Here is a 20,875-nt window from a genome sequence, read left to right on the forward strand (position 1 = left end):
CGGCGCACAGTGGTGACGTCATACCGGAAGTGCTGGCAGCACTCGCGTGTGTGTGGAAATGATGGACGGCTTTACGAGGTTGGGGCTTTCATCGTGGCTGATAGAGCAATGCAAACAGCTGGGAATCCGCAAACCGAGCCCGGTGCAAGAGAACTGCATCCCGCCCATCTTGGAAGGTGCGTAGAAGAGTACTGTCAGGAACCCCCGTGTTCCCATATATTAGTGTATCATTTCCTGTGACATCACGTGTGTACATCGTCATAAGGTTTATGATCGTGAGCTGCAGGGATAAGATATATAGTATTTTACAAATGGGCATATGGTGGTCGTAAAAGTGGGGGGAAAAACCAATTGGAAAACTAGTAGCCTTAAGGCCTCATTCAGACTTCTGGAATTCACTTGTTCTGCGTTTTTTTTTTTCAGACAGAACTTAACACATTATAGTCTATGGAACTGTTCACATGTTCATGTGTTGTTTTTTGTGAAGCAAGTCTGCCATAAAAATCATGGAGCCATGTCCATGTGTGATCGCAGGCACTGATCAGAATCATCCATACAAGTCTATGAGTCCATGAAAACCACAGAGCACACGGATGTATCAGTGTACGACCCGTGTGCTGCCTGTCATTAACATTGTAAGATATAGGGGAAGCTTTGTCATTTGGTTTATATGTGAAAAAACGCTGATGGTAAAACTGACATTGACTAAAATCGGATCCAAAACCCTGATGAACAACAGACCTTGTTTTTCTAAGTAAAATCGGGGCAGTGTGAATGAGGCCTATTGGGGAGGGACAAGAGAAGGGACAGAACAGGGGGATGCTGGAGAGTGGCTGAGCAGGTCCTGAAGGTAGAGTGCAGACGCCTGCACAGGCATCAATGACCCTTGTGCGTGTGTTACAGCGACCTCTGGAGGCCGAGAAGGATGTTGTTGTAGTTGGGGTGAGAGAAATGAGGATATGATATTTTTGTACACTCTGGTTTGAGGAAAGTGCGGATTCTGGAATCTCTTGTGCTGGAGGTGGTGAGGACTTGGAATTGCAGTTTGAAGGATAAAACAGCTGTAAAAGTTACGCATGATGTAATTTACCGAGATGGATGTCTGGTAAGGTGGTTGAGTGAGATGGAGGAAAGAGGATAAAGAGGTTATCCTTGGGCCTTTTTTTCCTTTTATGAGGGCTAAACAGTTCAGTAGGTAGTTGCTAACTGCCTGCTTGTTCTGCCATGTGCCGATCTCTCCCGGGTGAAAGCGGTCACAGCGGCACCTCTCCGACTTTGTGATATCACATTGACAGAGCAGCTCATTCTCCTCCACTCTGCTCCATCGACAGGCATTGTTGCTGACATCATGTTGATTGACAGTTGTCTTCCTGCTGCCTCGGCGCACTGTGATTTTTGCATTGCATGAGCAGTGTAGTGAGAAGTCTGCTAGCGATGCTGATACCCAGTGCAGCCTCTCAAAGTCAGAATTACTTGCAAAGTCCTTTATCTGCTCATGTGACATCATTGAAGAGAAGGAACTGCTCTGTTGAGATGTCACTGAAGTGGGAGAATCTCCTCCAAGAAAGATCTTTGCATGTAAGCAAAGGTAATTGATTAGTTCTTCGCTTCAGAGAAGAAAAAAGTCACGGAAATTGTCATGAGAAGGATATAGCTGATGGACAATCTGGGATTCTGGATAGCAGAGGTGACGTCTGAATGTCATTTGCATATAGGTGGCAATAGAAGCCATGGGACTTTGCGTTGTCCCAGGCCAAATGTATACATGAAAAAGAGTAGGGGTACTAGGACAGAGCCTTGCGAGACCCCAATAGAACAGTTGGTGAGGTATGTGGATATTCAGGAAAGGACCAAGTTTGCGATGCCAAGGGAATGCAAGATTTTTAACAGGAGGAAGTGGATGATGGCGTCAATGGCAGAATGCAGGTTTAGAGCACACATGTCAAACTCTGTCCTGCAGGCCAAATGTGGCCTGCGAGGTGATTATTTTTGGCCCGCAAGTCAGGAGCATTGTGAGTCTGCTCAAGCTGGCTGCTCTCCTCAGGTGCAACCATAGAGCCTTCAGCCTGTGCAGAACAGCATGTTCTCCCTCACTCACCCAAGGACTCCTACTGAAGGAGGTGAGAATGCTTCCTGCTGCCTGTCAGTTTTTTCACAGCAGTAATGTAATGGTTGCAGAATCTGAGATTAGAGTGATTTAGTGACTCTTGTGGTCAGCATTCCATGCTGGTCTGTGCAAGATCAGGTTTCTTAGCCACACATGACCAGGTCTGGGAGGAGATTCCACAGGAGAATATCTGCCGCCTCATCAGTAGCATGCCCAGGTGTTGTAGGGAGATGATACACGCACATGGAGGCCACAACCACTACCTTGTCTTGAGGCATTTCCACTGAAGTTGGATCAGCCGGAAATTGGATTTTCCACTTTGATTTTGAGTAGCATTCCAAGTCCAGACCTCCATGGGATATTCATTTTGATTTACATTGATCATTTTTATGTTTTATTGTTCTCATTGCATTCCACTATGTAATGAATGAAGATTTGTAACTAGAGTTTTTTGCATCAGCCAGATGTAAACACTTTGAACTGGGCTGCTAGGTGCCATACCATTCACAGTATAGTGGCCATTATTGTATCACAGCTCCTATTCTTGTGCAGAGAAGCTCTGCTGCAGTAGCAGTAAGTGGCCAGAAACCTATACAATATGAGTGCAGCTCCAACCAAAGTGTTTCCTGCATCAATGCCTTATGCCCAGACAGCCTCTTTAAGGGCTAGAGGAGCAATAACTGGGGGCATATACAAATCATTTTGAGGGAGTGTTTTTGTGTAATATTTATTAAAGTAGGAGATGAGATTACTTTTTTTTTCATTTTGGTGACTGTTCTCACCTTCTGGACTCATCTAGTACATTTCTGGTATATTTCTGATGTGCACTTAAGAGTTGCACTTAAAGGATTAAGTATACCCAGAACCTAGATCTGGCATAAATGGTCTTGACTTGAAATATATTCTAAAGACCCTAATCGTATTGTAGCTTCTGTATATAAATGCTGCAAGCATCTACCTGCTTATTGAACCACTTTTGTTTTTTGGGTAGGTCGTGACTGCATGGGTTGTGCTAAAACAGGGAGTGGGAAGACTGCTGCTTTTGTTCTGCCCATACTCCAGAAGCTGTCTGAGGATCCTTTTGGAATATTTTGCCTGGTGCTCACACCTACTCGGTAAGATTATTCACTTGTTTTTTTTTTTTTTTGTTTTTGTGAACTAGAATTTTTGGCATGAAGATAAATGATTGCTCACTCTTTACTAGACAAAGATTTTTAACACTGGCCTTGTTAACACATTATGTTGTGTACACACTTTTTTGTTTGTAGGGATAGTTTAATGGCCCCTTTGCACATTCGGCATAACTGTACATCCTGCATTGGAGTGACCATATGTGGGAACGAATCACAAGCAGATCTCCCACCAAACACTGCAGATGGCCAGCTGTGCTACATCTCTGGGTCTGCCTCTGTTAACCCCTTCACCCCCAAGGGTGGTTTGCACGTTCATGACCGGGCCAATTTTTACAATTCTGACCACTGTACCTTTATGAGGTCATAACTCTGGAACGCTTCCATTGATCCCGGTGATTCTGACATTGTTTTCTCGTGACATATTGTACTTCATGTTAGTGGTAAAATTTCATTCAAATAACTTGCGTTTATTTGTGAAAAAATTGGAAATTTGGCAAAAATTTTGAAAATTTCGCAATTTTCCAACTTTGAATTTTTATGCCCTTAAATCACAGAGATACGGCACACAAAAAACTTGATAAGTAACATTTCCCACATGTTTACTTTACATCAGCACAATTTTGCAACCAAAATTTTTTTTTGTTAGGAAGTTATAAGGGTTAAAAGTTGACCAGCGATTTCTCATTTTTACAACACCATTTTATTTTTAGGACCACATCACATTTGAAGCCACTAACTTTTTCACAAAAAAAATACTTCAGGTTCAATTTTTTTTATTTTACCAAGGGTAACAGGAGAAATTGGACTGCAAAAGTTATTGTGCAATTTGTCCTGAGTACGCTGATACCTGATTTGTGGGGGGGAACGACTGTTTCGGCGCATGGCAGAGCTCAGAATGGAAGGAGCGCCGTTTGACTTTTCAATGCAAAATTGGCTGGAATTCAGATCGGACGCCATGTCACGTTTGGAGAGTCCCTGATGTACCTAAACAGTGGAAACCCCCTACAAGTGACCCCATTTTGGAAACTAGACCCCCCCAAGGAACTTATCTAGATATGTGGTGAGAACTTTGAACCCACAAGGGCTTTACAGAAGTTTATAACGTACAGCGGTACAATTAAAAAATCATATTTTTTCCACAAAAATGATCTTTTCACCCCAATTTTTATTTTCCCAAGGGTAACAGGACCCTAAAAGTTATTGTGCAATTTGTCCTGAGTACGCTGATACCCCACATGTGGGGGTAAACCACTATTTGGGCGCATGGCAGAGCTCTTAAGGGAAGCAGCGCCATTTGACGTTTTTGGCTGGAATTGAGATCGGACACCATGTCGCGTTTGGAAAACCCCTGATGTACCAAAACAGTGGAAATCCCCCACAAATGACACCATTTTGGAAACTAGACCCCCCAAGGAACTTATCTAGATGTGTGGTGAGAACTTTGAACCCCCATGGGCTTCACAGAAGTTTATAACATAAAGCCATACAATTAAAAAAATCATATTTTTTCCACAAAAATGATCTTTTCACCCTCAATTCTTATTTTTCCAAGGGTAACAGGACCGTAAAAGTTATTGTGCAATTTGTTCTGAGTACGCTGATACCCAACATGTGGGGGTAAACCACTATTTGGGCGCATGGCAGAGCTCGGAAGGGAAGCAGCGCCATTTGACGTTTTTGGCTGGAATTGAGATCGGACACCATGTCGCGTTTGGAAAACTCCTGATGTACCAAAAGAGTGGAAACCCCCCCACAAATGACACCATTTTGGAAACTAGACCCCCTAAGGAACTTATCTAGATGTGTGGTGAGCACTTTGACCCCCCCAGTGCTTCACAGAAGTTTATAATGCCCGGGCGTGAAAATAAATAATTCGTATTTTTTCCACAAACATGATCTTTTAGTCACCATTTTTTTATTTTCCAAAGGGTACCAGGAGAAATTGGACCCCAAAAGTTGTTGTCCAATTTGTCCTGAGTATGCTGATACCCCATATGTGGGAGAAAACTACTGTATGGGCACACGTCAGAGCTCGGAAGGGAAGTAATGACGTTTTGGAATGCAGACTTTGATGGAATGGTCTGCGGGTGTCATGTTGCCTTTGGAGAGCCCCTAATGTACCTAAACAGTGGAAACCCCCCCACAAATGACACCATTTTGTAAACTAGACCCCCCAAGGAACTTATCTAGATGTGTGGTGAGCACTTTGAACCCCCCAGTGCTTCACAGAAGTTTATAACGCCCGGGCGTGAAAATAAAAAATTCGTATTTTTTCCACAAACATGATCTTTTAGTCACCATTTTTTTATTTTCCCAAGGGTACCAGGAGAAATTGGACCCCAAAAGTTGTTGTCCAATTTGTCCTGAGTATGCTGATTCCCCATATGTGGGTGAAAACTACTGTATGGGCACACGTCGGGGTTCGGAAGGGAAGTAGTGACGTTTTGGTATGCAGACTTTGATGGAATGGTCTGCGAGTGTCATGTTGCCTTTGGAGAGCCCCTAATGTACCTAAACAGTGGAAACCCCCCACAAATGACCCCATTTTGAAAACTAGACCCACTAAGGAACTTATCTAGATGTGAGGTGAGCACTTTGAACCCCCAAGGGCTTCACAGAAGTTTATAATGCCAGGGCATGAAAATAAAAAAAATGGTATTTTTTCCAGAAACATGATCAATTAGTCCCCAATTTTTTCATTTTCCCAAGGGTAACAGGAGAAATTGGACCCCAAAAGTTGTTGTCCAATTTGGCCTGAGTACGCTGACACCCCATATGTGGGAGAAAACTACTGTATGGACACACGTCGGGGCTCGGAAGGGAAGCAGTGACGTTTTGGAATGCAGACTTTGATGGAATGGTCTGCGGGTGTCATGTGCGTTTGGAGAGCCCCTGATGTACCTAAACTATTGAAACTCCCCACAAGTGACCCCATTTTGGACACTAGACCCCCCACGGAACTTATCTAGATGTGTGGTGAGCACTTTGAACCCCCAAGTGCTTCACAGAAGTTTATAACACTCGGACGTGAAAATAAAAAAATCATTTTTTTCCACAAAAATGATATTTTTGCCCCCAATTTTTTATTTTCCTAAGGGTAACAGGAGAAATTGGACCCCAAAAATTGTTTTGCAATTTGTCCTGAGTAGGCTGATACCCTACATGTGGGGGTAAAACACTGTTTGGGCGCATGGCAGAGATTGGAAGGGAAGGAGCACCATTTGACTTTTTCAACTCAGAATTGGCTGGAATTGAGATCAGACGCCATGTTGCATTTGGAGAGCCCCTGATGTGCCCAAACAGTGGAAACCCCCAATTATAACTCCAACCCTAACCCCAACACACCCCTAACCCTAGCCCTAACCCTAGCCCTAACCCTAGCCCTAACCCTAACCCTAGCCCTAACCCTAGCCCTAACCCTAGCTCTAACCCTAGCTCTAACCCTAGCCCTAACCCTAGCCCTAACCCTAGCCCTAACCCTAGCCCTAACCCTAGCCCTAACCCTAGCCCTAACCCTAGCCCTAACCCTAAGGCTGTGTGCACACGCTGCGGATTTTGCTGCAGTTCCGCAGCGGTTTTGGCTGCTGCGGACCCCAGTACCATGATTCCCTATGGGAATCAAAAACCGCAGTGCAGACGGTGCGGAATTTTCCGCGCGGATTATCTGCGGTTTTCAATCCGCAGAAAGAATTGACATGTCAATTCTTTCTGCGGATTCTCCTGCGGTTTGCCATCTCCTCTAATGAGGAGATGAAAAACCGCAGGACAAAACCGCAGAGCAATCTGCAGGTAAAACCGCAGGTCTTTTGACCTGCGGTTTCACCTGCGGATTTTACAAAATCCGCGCGGATTAATCCGCACCTAATCCGCAGCGTGTGCACACAGCCTTACCCTAACGGGAAAATGGAGATAGATACTTTTTTTTTTTAGTTTTATTATTTTTCCCTAACTAAGGAGGTGATAACGGGGGGTTTGATTTACTATTTATGGCGGTTTTTATGTTTGGCGGCTGTCACACGCTAAAAGACGCTTTTTATTGTAAAATAGTTTTTGCATCACCACATTTTGGGAGCTATAATTTTTCCGTATTTTGACCCATCATGTGAGGTCTTATTTTTTGCGGGACGAGTTGACGTTTTTATTGGTACCATTTTCGGGCACGTGACATTTTTTGATCGCTTTTTATTCCTATTTTTGGGACGCAGAATGAACAAAAACCAGCGTTTCATGAATTTCTTTTGGGGGGGTGCGTTTACACCGTTCCGCGTGCGGTAAAATTGATAAAGCGGTTTTATTCTTCGGGTCAGTACGGTTACAGCGATACCTCATTTAGGTCGTTTTTTTATGTTTTTGTCGGTTTTATGCAATGAAAACTATTTTATATAAAAAATAATTATTTTTGCATCGCTTTATTCTGTGAGCTATAACTTTTTTATTTTTTCGCTGATGATGCTGTGTGGCAGCTTGTTTTTTGCGAGACAAGATGACGTTTTCAGCGGTACCATGGATATTTATATGCGTCTTTTTGATCGCGCGATATTACACTTTTTGTTTGGCGGTATGATAATAAATCATTATTTTTTGCTTCGTTTTTTATTTTTATTTTTTAAAGGGTTCACTAAAAGGGTTAACTAATGGGACAGTTTTATAGGGCGGGTCATTACGGACGCGGCGATACCTAATATGTGTACTTTTATTGTTTTTTTTTTATTATTATTATTTTCAAAAAATGAATTTATTGGGGAATATTTTTTTTTTTTTTTACTAATTTGGCGATTTTTTTTAATTTATTTTTACATTTTTTTTTAATTTTTTTTTTACTTTATTACATAGTCCCAGGTGGGACATCACTGTCCTGTGACAGATCGCTGATCTGTCACATCACAGATCACTGTGACAGATCAGCAATCTGTCATAGGCATTGAAGCAGACTTCCTCTTGCCTGCGCTTTGCAGGCACTGAGGAAGCCAGCTTCCTCAGGTCCCCGAAGGCCCCCGTCGCCATCTTGGATTCGGGGGCCTGGAGGATAGGAGCCCCCCGCAGCAGCGCTGCACATTGCGCTGCCGTGGGGGGCTCAGGGAAGCACGGAGGGAGCCCCCTCCCTGCCGATGCTTCCCTTTAACTCCCGGTACACCGCGATCATGTTTGATCGCGGTGTGCAAGGGGTTAACGTGTCGGGGGCGGTCCGTGACCGCCCCTGACACATAGTGCCGGGTGTCAGCTGTGATAATCAGCTGACACCCGGCCGCGATCAGCGGCGCTCACCACGTGGGCGCCGCTGATCGCGGTAGACATCAACAAACTAGAGCAAGTTCAGAAAAGAGCGACCAGAATGGTGACCGGTCTGCAAACCCTGTCTTATGAGGAAAGGTTGCAGGATTTGGGAATGTTTAGTTTGCAAAAGAGAAGACTGAGAGGAGACTTAATAGCTGTCTACAAATATCTAAAGGGCTGTCACATTGTAGAAGGATCAACTTTGTTCTCATTTGCACAAGGAAAGACTAGAAGCAATGGGATGAAACTGAATGGGAGGAGACACAGATTAGATATTAGAAAAAACTTTTTGACAGTTAGAGTGATCAATGAGTGGAACAGGCTGCCACGAGAAGTGGTGAGTTCTCCTTCAATGGAAGTCTTCAAACAGAGGCTGGACAGACATCTGACTGGGATGATTTAGCGAATCCTGCTTTGAGCAGGGGGTTGGACCAGATGGCCCAGGAGGTCCCTTCCAACTCTACGATTCTATGATTCTATGATTCTAGACGTACTATCCCGTCCACGGTCATACGGGCCCGGGTACCGTGGACGGGATAGTACGTCGGATGTCAGGAAGGGGTTAATGATGGACAGCTCTATCTAAATGGTTAACAGCAGCAAACAAATGAAGCATCTCACTAATTGTTTCCTGCTAACTAATTTTAGCACACTCTCCTTATTGTATGCTCTTCTACAGCACCCTGTTTTCCCATGCTCTAATATCCCTCTTTCCCAGACCTTAATGGGTCTCTGGTTGCCAAAGTAACTAGCTCTACTCTCTAATACGGTGGTCCCCAACCTTTTTTGCACCAGGGACCGGCTTGTAGCAAGACCATTCTTCCATGGCCCGGCAGGGCGGGGATGGAGGTGTGACAGGGGCGGGGCTTTGGTAATAAGGGGGCGGGGCTATGGACACGGTTGTAGTTTAGCAGTGCATACTTATCATTTAATTATAACATTTATAATGTGACTCAACTCACCATAGATTTTAAATGAGTGGGAGCATCTGGCTTGTTTCTTTGTTTCAGTGGGAGCACCAGCTACTTCTACTGATGGCCGTCACTGCTAATGATGATTGGAACCTACAAGGAAATGGAGCATTGAGCACTTAAGAATAATTGTACTGGAGTTCTGTACATGCTGATTATTTTCTAATCATCAGAAAATGTATGTGTGGTTCCCCCCGTCCTGTCCAGCTCTGTGTGGCTCCCCCTGTTGTATGCATGGCTCCCCTGTCCCATCCTTGTATACATGGCTCTGCTCCCATCCTCCCATCCTTGTATACATGGCTCTGCTCCCACCCTCCCATCCTGTATGCATGGCTCCCTTGTCCCATCCTGTATGCATGGCTCCCCTGTCCCATCCTGTATGCATGGCTCCCCTGTCCCATCCTGTATGCATGGCTCCCCTGTCCCATCCTGTATGCATGGCTCCCCTGTCCCATCCTGTATGCATGGCTCCCCTGTCCCATCCTGTATGCATGGCTCCCCTGTCCCATCCTGTATGCATGGCTCCCCTGTCCCATCCTGTATGCATGGCTCCCCTGTCCCATCCTGTATGCATGGCTCCCCTGTCCCATCCTGTATGCATGGCTCTGCTCCCACTCTCCCTCCCCTGTATATATGGCTCTGCTCCCATTCTCCCTCCCTTGTGTATATATATATATGGCTCCGCTCCCACTCTCCCTTATATATGGCTCTGCTCCCACTCTCCCTCCCCTGTATATATGGCTCCACTCCCATTCTCCCTCCCTTGTATATATATATATGGCTCTGCTCCCACTCTCCCTCCCCTGTATATATGGCTCCGCTCCCATTCTCCCTCCCTTGTATATATATATGGCTCCGCTCCCACTCTCCCTTATATATGACTCCGCTCCCACTCTCCCTCCCTTGTATTTATGGCTCCGCTCCCATTCTCCCTCCCTTGTATATATATATATGGCTCCGCTCCCACTCTCCCTTATATATGGCTCCGCTCCCACTCTCCCGGCCTCCCTTGCATATATGGCTCCACTCCCACTCTCCCTCCCTTGTATATATGGCTCCGCTCCCACTCTCCCTCCCTTGCATATATGGCTCCACTTCCACTCTCCCTCTCTTGTATATATGGCTCTGCTCCCACTCTCTCTCCCTTGTATGCATGGCTCCGCTCCCACTCTCCGTCCCTTGTATATATGGCTCCGCTCCCACCCTCCCTCCCCTGTATATATGGCTCGGCTCCCACCCTCCCTCCCTTGTATATATGGCTCTGCTCGGCTCCCCCATCCTCCCCCATCATACTTACCCTCACATCGCTGAACTTCCCTCCCTGCATCTCGCGGCACGTCAGCTTCTTCCTGTGCGGAGCGGTCACATGCTACCGCTCATTAAGGTCTATGAATATGGACGCCACACCTATGGGAGATGAGCGGCGTCCATATTCATGACCTTAAATGAGCGGTACACGTGACCGCTCAGCGCTGGATGAAGCCGCCGCGGGATGCAGGGTGAGTATCAGCTGCTGCACCGCCGCCGGCTCCCCTTCTGTCCGTGGACCGGCAAGGGCACTGCAACGGCCCGGTGGTTGGGGACCCCTGCTCTAATAGAACATGATAAAGCAATGTTAGCAGTCAGTCAAGGTATGTAGAACATAATAATTATAAATTAAGATGAAAGGGATGGGTTTCACATGAATATCATTCCACGTACTCGACCCATGCGCGGGGTGTCAGTGTGCTGGTGCACAGGTCCATCCCCTTTTCATGTACTAAATCAGTGGTTGACCCTGGGGGCAGATTTGTATGTTTGCTTTGCACGTTATACGGTATACAATTTATTTTGGTTGCCATGTACATCCCCCCCGCCCTATTCAGTCGAACCAGTAAAAAGAATCTTGTCTATTTTGGGTTCCTTTCCCCCTGCGCCGACTCTTCTCATAGGAGATTTTAATACATATTTGCATCCCTATTTGGATAAGTTGCATTCGGGAAACATATCAGAAGATGCAGCCTCAACCTCATTTGCTAGAACGTTAGTGGAGCTGGGTATGGTAGATCTTTGGCGTGTCCGAAACCCCACAGCCAGACAGTTTTCCTGCTACTCTAGCTCCCACCACGCTATGTCACGAATAGACCTGGCCATTGGGAATACACTCATGACCCCATATGTACGAGGGGTGGCCTACCTGCCTAGAAGTGTATCTGATCACTCGCCGCTACATGTCACACTTTCATGGGGACACCCCCTCACCCTATCTAGACCTATCTGGAAGCTTAATCCCTTCTGGATCCAGCTTATAGGGGGATCTTTGCATGATGCCATTCTAGAATATTTTCAACTTAATGAGTACTCTGCATCATCACACATAGTCTGGGATTCCATGAAAGCCTATGTCAGGGGCTTATATATTAGAGAAATATGCACACGGAAAAGCCAAAATAGACGCTACACCCAGAGTCTGATCCAGGAGGTGTCTGTTGCGGAGGCTGCGGTGATACTCAACCCGACAGAGGAAACTAAAAAAGCTTTGGAGAAGGCACAGGGGTCGCTCAGGGAAAACCTCATGTCGGCGGCAGCAAATAAACGTTATTTCCTCAAACAAAAATATTTTATAGATGGGGAGGGAGTAGGACATTTATTGGCCACGGTCATTAGAGCACAGGACGGATCTTCATATATCAATAGGCTAAAAACGGACTCGGGTGGTCTTGTGACAGACAGTGCGGACATAGTGAGTGAGATAAGGAGGTATTATATGCGACTATACACATCAGATTGCAGTCTCACGGAGAATGAGATTGAGCAGTACCTGGATGCTCTCTCTCTCCCTGCATTGGCTGATAGCGATAGGGATTCATTGGATCGGGACATCCTGTTGGAGGAGTTGGAGGAGGCGCTTGGTCAGATGCAAAATGAAAAGGCTCCAGGAATGGATGGCCTGCCTGGCGAGTTTTACAAAACCTATGCACCCTTACTGCTACCTAAGCTACTTAAGGTATTTGAAGAGGCTGAAAGGCAGAGGGTCCTCCCGCCATCTATGAGGGAAGCTTTGATAGTTTTAATATTAAAGCCCGGAAAGGATCCAGAGGTTCCGGATTCATATCGCCCGATTTCCCTATTATCAACAGATGTTAAATTATTGGCCAAGGTACTCGCCAATAGGATGTCCCGAGTTATCTCATCTGTTATACAGAAGGATCAGACGGGATTTATCCCAGGCAGAGCCACATCTATGAACCTTAGGAAACTATACTTGGGGATTCAACATAGTTCTGGGGAGTTGAGGGGAAGAGCAATTTTGTCCTTAGACGCCGCTAAGGCGTTCGATAGTCTGGAGTGGTGTTTTTTGTGGGCGGTACTTCGGAAAATGGGCTTTGGACACAGATTTATAAATTGGGTGAGGCTGTTATATGGCTCGCCGGTGGCGAAGGTTGGGGCTAATGGCAGGGTCTCTGAGTCTTTTCCTCTTGGGAGAGGTACTAGACAGGGGTGCCCGCTCTCGCCCTTGCTATTTGCCACTGCGGTGGAGCCATTGGCAGTTGCAATTCGGAAGTCCAGAGAAATAATGGGATTCAGATGTGGAACTGTGGAGTTGAGGATATCATTGTACGCGGATGATTTACTTCTATATTTAGATAAGGTACATTCCTCGATTTTGCCGGCAATGGAGGTCATTCGAGAATTTGGGCTGAGGTCTGGTCTTCGGATTAATTGGTCCAAATCAGCTTTAATGCCGATAGACCCTCTCCCGGCGGATTTCTCAGATTTGCAGATACCGATCCCTGTAGTTCGGAGGTTTAAGTATCTGGGTATAATTGTTAGTCCTGCCCCGAAGGATTTTCGGGCTCTGAATCTGGAGCCCCTGTTGCAGCGATTTAGAGCAAAAGTACATACTTGGTGTCGCCTGCCGTTGTCGAATATTGGTAGATCTAACTTAATCAAAATGGGAATGATGCCACAATTATTATATTTGATACATAATTCTCCGGTGTGGATCTGTAGGGACTTTTTTGCAAAAATAAATACATTATTCCGGGAATTAATTTGGAAGAAAAAACAGGCTAGGATTCGCTTGGAGATACTGCAGCGAGGGAAGGAGGAGGGAGGATTGGCGGTGCCAAACCCATTCATATACTTTATAGCCTCCCAGATGCAACATCTTAAGGGTTGGGGTAGAGATGGGGCGTGTGACAATGGTGGTGATATTGTGAGGGAAGGATCGGTATGGAAATATCCAGGGTGCCGGTTGGAGGTGGGAAGACGGCAGATAAATGGGGCACGATACCCCACGTTGGCTATGATTTTCAAGGTGTGGGATAGGGGTAAGTCTCTTTTGAAGATAAATGGGCCTACGGAATTGTGGCCATTGTGGCGAAATCCGGATTTGCAAGAGATCAAAAAGCTGGTGGGGTTCGGAAGATGGGAAGATAAAGGGATTTATCTGGTGTCACAAATTTTGCAAAATAATACTCTTAAGAGTTTTGAACAATTGAGAACAGAATTTCAACTCCCGCACGTCTTCTTTTATCAGTACTTACAGCTAAGACATGCATTGGAAAAACAGAGAAGGACAAATCCGGTGATAGTGACACATAATCAAACACTACATATGCTACTTACATCTGAGTCTTCTAGGGGACTTATCTCTGAATTATATAAAAGATTATTACCTGCCCATCTGGAGACATATCCACTGACTGCTGCTAAGAATAAGTGGGAACGGGACGTTGGCCCCCTGACGGAGGACCAGTGGTCCGATATTCTAGAACAGGTCCCTAAAATGGCGGTTTCTGAGTGCCAGCGGCTTTCGCAAATATATCTCATTCACAGGGTATATAAAACACCCAGCTTATTATTTAAAATGGGACTTAGGCCCAATACACAATGTGTTAGGTGTGGGCAGGATGATGCCCACTTGATGCATGTTATGTGGGAGTGCGGGCACATTGGGGATTTCTGGAGGCAGACCCTGGGACTCATAGCCCAAGTATACCATATCACAATACGACCGTCACCTCGTCTATGTTTGTTGAATTTGTGGGAGGAGGGGGTTGACCCGGACTCTGCAGTGGCCCTTGGAATAGCACGAATCCTATATCAGGCAAGAAAGATACTTGCATATCATTGGTTGGATCCTATGCCACCAACATTGTCAGAGCTTAAAAATAAACTAAATAATGTCATCAGATTGGAAAGGGGGGCTTATTTAAAAAGAAACGCATTAAGAAAGTTTTACAAAATTTGGCAGCCATGGATGGAGTCACCGGGTCTCCCCTCGGGCGCACTGGTACGGGATGCGATGTTGGACCAGTTGCTGTTGTGCTTGCGATGAGGGGATGCTTGGGGGGTGAAAATAAAGTCTAGTGCCCTTTGTGGCGAAGTAGATTTTGAGTGACGCGGTGGGAGGGGGCTGGGGTGGATTGGACCTGATATCCGTGGGGGGGGGGCGAAATATGATGCGGAGTGGCGCGGCTGGCGGGGATGGTTTTCCCGCTGAAATGAGGCACTGATGTATAATTTTGATTTTTGTTTATTTGTGGAGCCATGTTGTTTATAGGCTCAATTTTATGCAAATATCTGTGTTTTGAGATTTCTTCTTTTTATTTATTCTTACACAGGAAGAGTTTTACCCTTTAAATAATATCTGCTCTCAATGTAATTTTTACTAGCTATATAAGATGTCATATTCTTTCTGTATTGATTCCTGAATGTTTAATAAAAAAGATCTGATTCAAAAAAAAAAAATTATAAATTAAGATGGGCAATATTAAGCATAGTAAATATGTACCTTCAAGTATTGGACTGGTGTATATAGGTTCTGCACAATGAAAATTGCAGATGAAGCAAGCATATTGTGCACACTGAACCAATGGTAAGATTAACAAGTTATTTATTTGACAAAATTCCTGTAAATAAAACACAATTTGGCTCAAGTTAAAGAGTCATAAACTTGTATTTTACTCAACTTTGTAAGGCTGGTTTCACATTAGCGTTTTTTTGCACAGCGCGTCCATGCGCATTCGCACCTATGTTTAACATGATGTGCGCATGGTCTAGCGTTTGCACGCGTTCATATGCATTTTCGTGCTCATGCGTTTTTTTAAGGTGTACGCCTAGGCGCGCCAGACGCAACCTGTTGCATTTTTGGGTTCGTCCAACGGCATCAAAAAAACACTTGCGCAGGTAATGCAACAAAATAACGCATTACAGTCCATGGACATGCACAGGCCTGCATTACAAAATGCATGCGTTTTAAGAGGTAACATGGCTTGAAGCTAAAAAACACTAATGTGAAAGTAGTCTACAGTAACTTGTTAATGTTACTGTTGGTTCAGTGTGCACAATTTCCTTATCTGAACCCTAATAGAACAGCTTCCCTCACACTCTGTGACGTAGTGCTGTTCCAGTCACAACACCTGAGCTGTGCATTCATAGCCATTTCCTCTTAAAAGGATTGTCCAAAACATATTTTAAACATTTAATTTAATATAAATGTATTACACTTAAAAAAGTCACCACTTTTCAATTGTACTTCAATTACAAATTCCCTACGGTTCCATCTCTACTCTAACTTCCATATGAGTTTGCCAGCATGCACTTGGATTCTCAAGCAGGAGGTGATCAGGGGGCTGGTGCTGAAGTCATTATCGCCACTAGTGTCACCACTCTGATAGAGACGTCATCAGAGACATCCTTTTCAGGGGCTGGGCTAGTCTCTGCTATGCTGAGCATGCGCTGGTTGTCCCTTTTTTCAGTACATTTTATGGTAGTATAATTCAAAACTGCCGCTCATTCTGCAAAAAAGCAAGTCCTCATATCACTGTATTGACTGAAAAATAAAAAAAAAGTATGGCTTGTGGAAGAAGTGGATTGAAAAGTCAATCCTGAAGAGGTTAATGGGAACCTGTCATGCAAAATAGCACTATTAACCTGCAGATATGGGGGTTAATCTGCAGGTTAATAGCTTTCTGACACTGTAAGTAGACTGCATTGAGAGTCCCGCTGCCAGGAGGAAATTAACTTTATTTCCCTGGTGGCATTTGGCTTTTAGCCATGGGGGCGGTGCCGCTCTGTGTATACCACTTCTGTAACCACGCCCCTGGCACAGACTTGACAGTCGGCCCTAATGCTGAGCTCTAAGGGCTCACTCACGAGTGTATGACATGGCCGAGTTCTAACCAGTGTTTTATTGGCTAGCTTTTAGCCCAAAGCTATACTGAGGGTCAGTGCCGACTAGCACTTTTGCATGATATTTCTTCATGCCCTGCTATGCCTATCATAACTTTTTAAATGTTACATCTGTCTAGTTGTCTTCCCTTTTTTTATTGTACTATCTACGTTATTGGCCACAATTTGAAACTTGATAGTTTCTTCTTGGTGCCTACAACATACCTTGGATAACAAATATATAGTGAACTTCTTAAAATAATACTGTTTGATACATGTTTACCACCATGTTTTTTTCTGTACAGTGAGCTAGCATATCAGATTGCTGAACAGTTTCGAGTCCTCGGGAAGCCGCTGGGCCTGAAGGACTGTATAATTGTTGGTGGAATGGGTACGTATCTCCAGGTCCGGGTCCGTTACTGTTAATTCTATAAGAATGCATATATTGCTTTCATTATGTGCTTACACTAATATTTTTCTGTATAGATATGATTGCCCAAGCTTTGGAGCTGACCAGAAAGCCTCATATTGTTATAGCGACTCCTGGCCGTTTGGCTGACCACATGCGTAGTTCAAATACTTTCAGCATCAAAAGGATTAGATTCTTGGTAAGATGGCGCACTATGGCAAGAAAACAAGTCCCTAAAGCATTTTTTGTGTGTGTTTTCAGGTTCTTTACCATAGTAAAATAATAATTAAAAAAATTCGTATATTTGAATCCTCTGTTAAGTTTACTTTGTTGTTCATTAATCTATTGCACAGCAATTTATAGTGTTATATTGGCTTTCTTCATAAGGGTTATATATAGAACAGTTTCTCTAGTCAAATCAACAATTTCTTACTTTATTTCCTCTTTTACATGCGTTGTGTTTTTGTAATACAGAAAATGTTAATAAAAACATTCATTAAAATATATGGTTAGAAGGGGTTGTCCACTTCTTGGACATCGTCTTTTTGACCTAAATGTTTGGCCCCGATTAAAATTAAAAAAAAACCTATACTCTCCTCCCGTTCCAGCGGTGTCAACACTCGCGGTTCGGGGTTCTGGTGCGGTTGTTGTGACACTTTCGTACATTTCGAACATGAAGCGGAAGTCCAGGCTGCAGCTGATCTCTGACTTCCTCTTCATGTTCAATTCGACAGTAGGCGGGAATAGTGATGCCAGCGCTGATTGGGCGCCATCGTCACATGTCACAACAACCGCATGGGAGTCCCAGGGAGAACAAGTGCCAACACCGCTGGAACGACACCGGCACGGGAGATGACTATTAGCTTTTTATTTTATCGGGGCCAAGGAGTTGTCCTAGTAGTGGACAAATTCTTTAACATAGCTGGGAGAGATGGAGCAGGGCTCACCATACCACTGCTGAAGTTGTGATTGCGTTAAAGGGGTTGTCCGATGAAAAAAATGTAATCAATAGATCTTGGAATAATAATTCCATAAGGCTGGGATTATCTTTGACATGTGCGATAGCTTTGTACTCTGTAATGGTTTTTTTTGACCATCTAGGCACATGTTTGGCACATATAATTCCTGGCCAGACAAAGTAAGAATGTGATAATGCTAATGAAAATAGCAATGGCTTGCAGCTGCTGCTTTCTGTGCAGTAAAACATTAACCTGCCTGTTTTTGCCTGCCAGCTCTTTGTAAATCAATTTAATGATGTAGGAGCTCCTGCTGCCGCTAGGTTTATACTGAGCTCAGAGTGCTGGAGACATGGCCGAAACATTCACTCCAGTGATAAGACAGGGAAATTTTTTACCTCACAGAAAGTAAGGTGTCATATCTGTACACATTTTCTTTTGCTTCGTCCCCTGGTCAGTAATGTTTAGATCATGCTCCTGTATCATCAGACACAGCCATTACACAGTACACAGCAGGGGCACAGTTATAAGATTATCTCAGCACAGGAACATTTTTTTAACACATCCAAGTGTGGAACTTATTAATATCTATTGATTAAAATATACTTTGTTTGTGGGACAACCATGCCAGGGATGAGGTGTCCCGACAACTGTGTTGAAAATGGTGTGGTTGTTAGGCAGTTTATCACTAGTAACCAACGGGTCTGTTCATCTCAAAAAATGTAGTGGCCCTTTGCTGCTAGTAGGGAAGGCCAACCTGGCTGCAGGCACGTTATTCATACCCTTTAAGTATCTCTCCCAATTTTCAACCCCTAGGTTCTGGATGAAGCCGACCGTCTTTTGGAACAGGGTTGTACTGATTTCACTAAAGACTTGCAGGTGATCCTTGGAGGAATTCCTGCCCAAAGACAGACACTTCTCTTCAGCGCCACCTTGACTGACACCCTGCAGGAGTTGAAGTCCATTGCAATGAATAAGCCTTTCTTCTGGGAATCCACCTCAGAGTAAGGAGCTGAATATATATTTCGTGGTGCTGTAACTTCACAGATTGTGTGCGCTGCTTTAGCACTTTCCTTGCCAGGAGAGGACAATGTCTTAAATCTGCACTGAAATTTAGGAGGGAATTTCATGGTCTACAATTACATGGGTAAAACCTGTTTTTCTTCAGGGTGCGGACAGTGGAGCAGTTAGACCAGAGATTTATCTTGGTACCTGAGAAAGTGAAAGATGCTTATTTGGTTCATTTGATCCAGAACTTCCAGGATGAGCATGACGACTGGTCCATTATAATCTTCACCAGTACTTGCAAGTAAGTTTTGATACATTTAATTGAGTATTATGACTTTATAAGGGACTTGATTATTGGTATTTACTGGTACAGTGTTGAGTGCATACGTCACACAGGAGAAAAGGATTTCCAAATCGCCAAATTAGACTTTTATTAGAGGAAATCTGTCGCCAGGTGTTTGCCACCTAATCTGAACAGAGTATAATGTATAGACAAAGACCTTGATGCCAGCAATGTAACTTATTAGGCTGCTTGCTGTTATTTGATAATCATTGTTTTATCTGCTGCAGATCTGCCAGGTCTCTGAATGCTGTGTTTTGTGTAACTCCGCCCACAACCCTGACTGTCAGATTTCTGTGTATAGGCAGAAAGCTACCAAAAAGTGGTGGGGGCGGGGTTATACAGAGCTCACTAATATGGAGGACTACATAGCAGCAGGTTTACAAGTCCTCTAGTGATCATGCTGATAAAACAATCACTAAAAGATGTGTAAACCTGCTGCCATGTAGTCCTCCATATTCATGAGCTCTGTATAACCCCGCCCCCACTGCTAATTGTCAGCTTTCTGCTTATGCACAGTGTACACAGACATTGACAATCAGGGATGCGTGGTCTCAGTACTCACTTAACTGGTAGATCTGCAGTAGATAAAACAGTGATTTTATTAAAATCACAGCAAGCAGCCCAGTAAGTGGCATCACTGGAATCAGGGTTTTTGGCCCTACATCATGCTGCTCTTAGATGGGCTAGCAGAATCTGGTGACAAATTCCCTTTGAGGCATACAAAAAGGAAAATGCATGCAAATGATTTTCTTCTAGCAGTAAAAGGTAGAATATCAATATTTCTGTGAGTTTCTGCATTAAAGTTCATTCACAGAGTCTTGTGAGAAAACCAAGCACAATTTCTTTGTGTTTTTATCTTGTCCTTTAATTTATGAAAGTAGAGCCAAAGGGGTAAACATTGGGACCACAGCATAACTCAATCTTAAATATTCTCTTTTTGATATTTCAGGAACTGCCAAGTCCTCAATATGATGCTCCGTGAGTTCAGTTTTCCTTCTGTAGCTTTGCACTCCATGATGAAGCAGGTAAGTGTTTGCAGAATTTTGATTACATAGGATTGATCGCCTGGTTTTTATAGTCATATGTTATCTGCTCATTGAAGATTTACTTTTGGAGCAACTTTGATAAATGAGAACTTCATGAGTAGCAGTTCCCTAGTATTCTTCTGTTTTACCTCTGTCCTGTTCAAATGGGGCACATTCTGTGAATAACACAGTGTTCGGGATTTGCTTTAGCCCTCCTATGGAGCTGTGCTCAGGCTAGTGCTATCTATGAGTGTAGTACCATCACAGAAGATGGAAGCTTGGGCAAATGTCCTCTGTTTACTACTACAGGACGGAAAGCTGGATGCACTAAGTCATAGTTTAACCTGCTTTTTCTTATTTTTTGACAGTAGAGCTAAAAATGTTCATTTTCATCTTTATTATTCATAGCTTAGATCAGGGTTCCCCAACTCCAGTCCTCAAGGTCCACCAACAGATCATGTTTTCAGGATTTCCTTAGTATTGTACAAGTG

General features: G+C 44.1%; 1 protein-coding gene across 1 annotated transcript in view; it reads left to right on the plus strand.

Annotated features, from left to right (window-relative positions):
• Positions 1-42: 42 nt before the first annotated feature.
• The window catches only part of DDX49 (DEAD-box helicase 49), a 48,940-nt gene continuing 28,107 nt past the window's right edge, over positions 43-20,875 (plus strand). The window contains exons 1-7 of the mRNA XM_073555102.1: positions 43-176; positions 3,099-3,222; positions 16,949-17,034; positions 17,130-17,251; positions 18,825-19,012; positions 19,177-19,317; positions 20,309-20,384. Coding sequence (XP_073411203.1) covers positions 59-176; positions 3,099-3,222; positions 16,949-17,034; positions 17,130-17,251; positions 18,825-19,012; positions 19,177-19,317; positions 20,309-20,384 — 855 coding nt within the window. The 5' untranslated portion in view covers positions 43-58. The remainder of the gene's footprint in view (positions 177-3,098; positions 3,223-16,948; positions 17,035-17,129; positions 17,252-18,824; positions 19,013-19,176; positions 19,318-20,308; positions 20,385-20,875) is intronic.

This window comes from Dendrobates tinctorius, unplaced genomic scaffold (genome assembly GCF_039654945.1).
Source record: "Dendrobates tinctorius isolate UK_male_01 unplaced genomic scaffold, ASM3965494v1 ptg000219l, whole genome shotgun sequence".
NCBI classification, from domain to species: Eukaryota; Metazoa; Chordata; class Amphibia; order Anura; family Dendrobatidae; genus Dendrobates; species Dendrobates tinctorius.